Source organism: Adiantum capillus-veneris, chromosome 22 (genome assembly GCF_014529385.1).
Source record: "Adiantum capillus-veneris isolate H3 chromosome 22, ASM1452938v2, whole genome shotgun sequence".
Lineage (NCBI taxonomy): Eukaryota > Viridiplantae > Streptophyta > Polypodiopsida > Polypodiales > Pteridaceae > Adiantum > Adiantum capillus-veneris.
In genome coordinates, this window is record NC_140952.1 from 49405640 (window position 1) to 49410229 (window position 4590).

Below are 4590 nucleotides of genomic sequence, written 5' to 3' on the forward strand. Positions count from 1 at the left end.
TGAAATAGCCTGATGAAAACGCTGGCCTGCTGCTGCGTTTTAATGTTGAAAAAACGCTGATTTGGTCTGCTGCGTTTGGGCTGAAAAACGTTGATGGAACTGCTGCATTTTGGGTTGATCAAGGTGGAAAGGTACGTAGTGTACAGTACGGTTTAGGTACGTACGGAATGTACTTCCGTACTGAACCAACCTTTAGGTACGTGATAGGTACGTACCATTTGTAAAAAAAGACAATTACACTAAATTTAAGTTCATAGACCTTTCAAAATTCAACCTCATTAACAATGCAATGCTTAAAATGAACATATTGATCAAAAAACTTAATGACTCAAGATTCAATACTCAATGAGAAAACCAATGACCATAAATCATAAGACCAAATAACAACTACAAAGTTCAAACATCATGTCCATGGCATTAGCCAGAAGTGGGCATATACCATACAACCTGAATCAAGATCCAAAACAAAGTACTGTGGAATACTACAATGCCATAATAACAATAAAAGTCTGCTGCAGCCTGTCCTCCAAAGCATGAAGTCACCAGTGTGCACTAAGACGTGCCGCCTCAAAATTCTGTGTCAGATGCGGAAGATGAATCGTTGGTAGAGAGCAAGCCCCCATCATCAAGGGCATTGCCCTCCTCATCAAACTCAGGGTCAGGCTCAGCATATGTCCACTCTGGTACAAGCACCTCTGCACCACAAGCCTCCTCAGGCATATCAGCAATCTCTGCATGGATGAGCCGGACAGCTTCATTCGCTCGCCTGCGAATGGAGCGAATAGGAAGCTTCCCCCTGCGAATACTCTCTCGTCTCACAGTGTCTGGATCTCCTCCCACCGTGCGTAGAGGAAGGCTAAGAGCTCGTGCACGTAATCTAGTCACACGACGATCCACGCTCTCGAGCTCTCTATGCAGCTCTCTGAGAATCTGCTCCTGCTCGTCTCTAATCTGTCGGTCCACCTCCTCTGGTCTAGGATCATCTACCATTTTCAGCTCTGTCGCATCAACCTGTTGAAGAGTAAAATAAAATTAAACTGACTTATTTATGGCATATGCTTGCAGGTTGAGTTTACAGTGGCCAACATCAAGGTAATTACCTGTTTGGGTTGCCCCAAAGAATGGTAACTCCGCACGAGCCTCATGTTGGCTCTACAATACACCAACTTCTCCAACTGAGAAGTGCTAAGGCGATTTCGACTCTTCGTGTGTATGAGAGAGTAAGCACTCCAATTGCGCTCACATGCTCCAGCCAAGCAATCCTGCTCAGTGATCAAGCAAGAGCGCAATCATCAGCAAGAGAGTGACAAGTGTCAAGTAATATAAAGATGAAGTTAGAAGTTTAAAATGATATATACAATGTAATCATGGATGGCAGTTTCATAACCTGGGAAAGGATACGAAGAGCAATGCGTGAGAGGTTGGGAAGACCAACTCTCCCATACGAGTGCCACCACGTCAAAGGATACTTTGTGGCTTCCTTTCTCAAAGAAACTGCTCTCGTGAAAGAAGCGCCAATGCCATTCATGTAGTTGGTGAATTCCTTGTCTATCCCAAGCTGATCATCCTCTGAAAACATGAGCCCAACATACTCTGAGTGTTTTGTGCTAAGCAAGGTATCACTCCATAGCTCTGGCGACCTGTAGAGAGGATGAAGCATGGCAGCCATCGCATGTATGGGACGGCTCATGAAAGTCCAGCGGCTCTCAACACATCCCAATAAATCTGATCGGCTGAAATATCAAAACAACTTGTCAATACAAGTTAACCGTTATAACTTAGACTTGATGGTTAAAATAGACAAGTTACAACCATTAGAACATGAGGAACCCTTACCGATCAATAGTCAACAGATCGCATTTGGAAACGTGGTCTTTCATCTGCATAAACAGATGATAGACTAGTCCCAAGGTCGATCCCTCCATATCCGTCAATCGAAGGAGGACGTAGACTGGCTTGAGTGCCACTGAAAGAGCGTGCACTTCCTGCCAAAAGCTCTCATCAAGGATCCGCCTCTGCAAGTATTTTGTAGATTCATCCTGCGATCTTGACATGCCTCGCCATTTTGGATCCACCACTGTCTGTAGTAGTGGATCTCTAAGTTTGTAGAGCCTCTGTAAAACCAAGTAAATGTAGGCAAACCTGGTTTTTGAAGGTCGAACCATATCCAAAGTGCTATGGCTGCGGAAGATAGCAAGAGCCTGATGTTTCTTGCGAAAGAATGTGGTGACCTTGACTACATCTGCAACTATGGGCTGCACCCATGAAAGTTTGCCAATATCCTCCATGAGCAAATCCAAACAATGTGCAGCACATGGAGTCCACACTATGCCAGGAAAATGTTGCTCCACCATAAATCCCATTGCCTTGCAATTAGCTGCATTATCTATCACCACCTGCACAACATTCTCCTTGCCAACCTCCTCTATGGCTGTTTTGATGTGACCAAAAATAAACTCAACCGTGATCTTTTCCCCTAGTTTTCCTGCATCCACAGCATGCAAGAAATAGGTGCCCAAAGCAGAAGACACAAGAATATTGATTATGTGTTGTCTGCGTATGTATGCCCAACCATCTGAGATAATGGTGCATCCAAACTCCTTCCATCCAGCTTTCACAGGCGTAAGCGCCTTGTCAATTAAGGCCTTTTGTTCATCTAACATAGTGGTGCGCATCTTTGTGTAATCAAGACCTGTCCATGTCTCAGTAGGCCCCACCTGTGCAATGGCTTTTACCATTCTTTTCCACTGATCTGTGCGCAAAACATTGAAAGATATGTTGCACTCAATAAGAGTGCGACATATCTCCATCTCTGCCACCCTCTGACGCTCTTTCACCCAAGCCTGAGAAGAGATGCGACTAGGCAAAGTGGTCTGCGTTGGTGTTTCAGATGTACCTTTTTCACGTGGCAAGGAATCCTCACCTTCACCACCAACACGTGCTCTCTTCCTCGAAGTAGGGGGTTGCATGGAGGCCGAACCTCCTCCAATCTCTGTCTCCGCACCTAAAGACTCCAGCTCTCCAACAAAAGCATCATGTAAAGCATCCTGTGTGCTGGGAGCACCTCTCAAGGCAGGAGCACCAACAGGAAAATACTCTTGAATAAGCTGCTCCCTCAAAGGTGGTGGTATTTTCTCACATGCACCAATCTGATCAGTGCACCCGATGCCTGTCAAGTGCTTTTTGACTCGCGTAATAGTGCTGGTGTATTGGTCCCCACAATACTTGCATTGCCATAAGCGTGTACCAGAACCTTGCTGAGAAGTGGTCGTGATGATCCTCAAAACATTGGTGTGGAGCGACCAGTTGGGGTTGGTTTTACGCGGCATAATGAATCCTCCACATTGCAAATGCAAAAGAGTGCACGCACATGAGGAGTACGGAGTGCGAGAGAAGAGTACGGAGTGCATGGTGGCAGAAGCAGTACCTTTTCACGCGCGTAGCTCGGCTCTGCAGGACTCTGTGCACTGCTCTGCAGACTTCTCTGTAACAGAACAGAGACTCTTTTGCTACAGTGGTCAATTAAAAAAGCTTAAGGCTTCCCCCCTTCACACTAATAAGCCTAGCTGGAAGCGCTCCCTAGCGGAATTTGTCCGAGCAAAAAACGCCCAAAAAAAAATTTTATGTCGTACTGTACCGTACCGTACGGTTGTACCGTACGGAAAGGTACCGTACGTACGTACAAATTCTACTCTGGGGTTGATTTGGAAACGCTAGGTGCAAGGGGATGTTGCGGTCAAGCAATGGCTGAATCGCCAAGGCAAGGAAGGATTGGCGATGCTACAAACGCTAGGGCTGATATGTTGGCGATGAGGGTGGAACCAAAAACGCCAAGTGCTTGAGGGTGTTCTTGCTGAGAGAAGGGAGTACCTGCTGCCCGAGGCCTGTTGTGCTCCTTGCTCATCTTCCCAAGAGTGCTAGCTTTGGTTTGCTTATATATTTTCTTACCCAAATTGCCCTACCTACTTTTGTTGGAAAGTCACTTAAAAATAATAAGTGAAAAATGTCAAAAATAGGGAAAATAGGCTTAATGCACCAGAAAAATCCCCTGACTGATTTTGATGGATTCGTATGAGAATACTGATGATCATGTTGTGTACAACCAGAGGATATGCATCTATGCTAAGTGATTGGGCATGCACGATCTACGAATAAATTCATAAAAAGTGCCAGATCACTTCTATCTAGACTGACTGGACTGACTCAACCCTGAACATGATGTAGCTTGTCCACGGACACATAGGGTTGGATGTGTCACGTGACAATGGAAGTCAGTACTCACTCACACTAAAAGAAGAACACAGTCTCAAAGCTCAAAGAAAGGCTTATCAATTTCATAGGCATGATGACTTCATGGAAATCCCAGGTCAGCCAATTGATCAGGTACACAAATGAATTATCCAAAGTGCTTCTATTTGCCATAAGCTAGATGTTAACAGAACGAAGGAATAAACAAGAGCAAATAGAAGCACTTTGGATAATTCATTTGTGTACCTGATTAATTGGCTGATCATGTAGGTCCCCCCGTCGCACTTAGCAAGTTGGTGGATACTAGGAAGTGAACTCAACAAAGGCATAAAGTCAAGGTGG

General features: G+C 45.1%; 1 protein-coding gene across 1 annotated transcript; it reads right to left on the bottom strand.

Moving 5' to 3' along the window:
- Positions 1 to 340: 340 nt before the first annotated feature.
- LOC147429318 (uncharacterized) lies at positions 341 to 4386 on the bottom strand. Its single transcript, XM_086495445.1, has 4 exons — positions 1837 to 4386; positions 1388 to 1733; positions 1101 to 1262; positions 341 to 1011 (listed from the first exon to the last, which is right to left on the bottom strand). The coding sequence occupies exons 1-4, from the start codon at positions 3408 to 3410 to the stop codon at positions 568 to 570; spliced, it is 2526 nt and encodes an 841-aa protein (XP_086351571.1). The 5' UTR covers positions 3411 to 4386; the 3' UTR covers positions 341 to 567.
- Between the last annotated feature and the right edge of the window lie 204 nt (positions 4387 to 4590).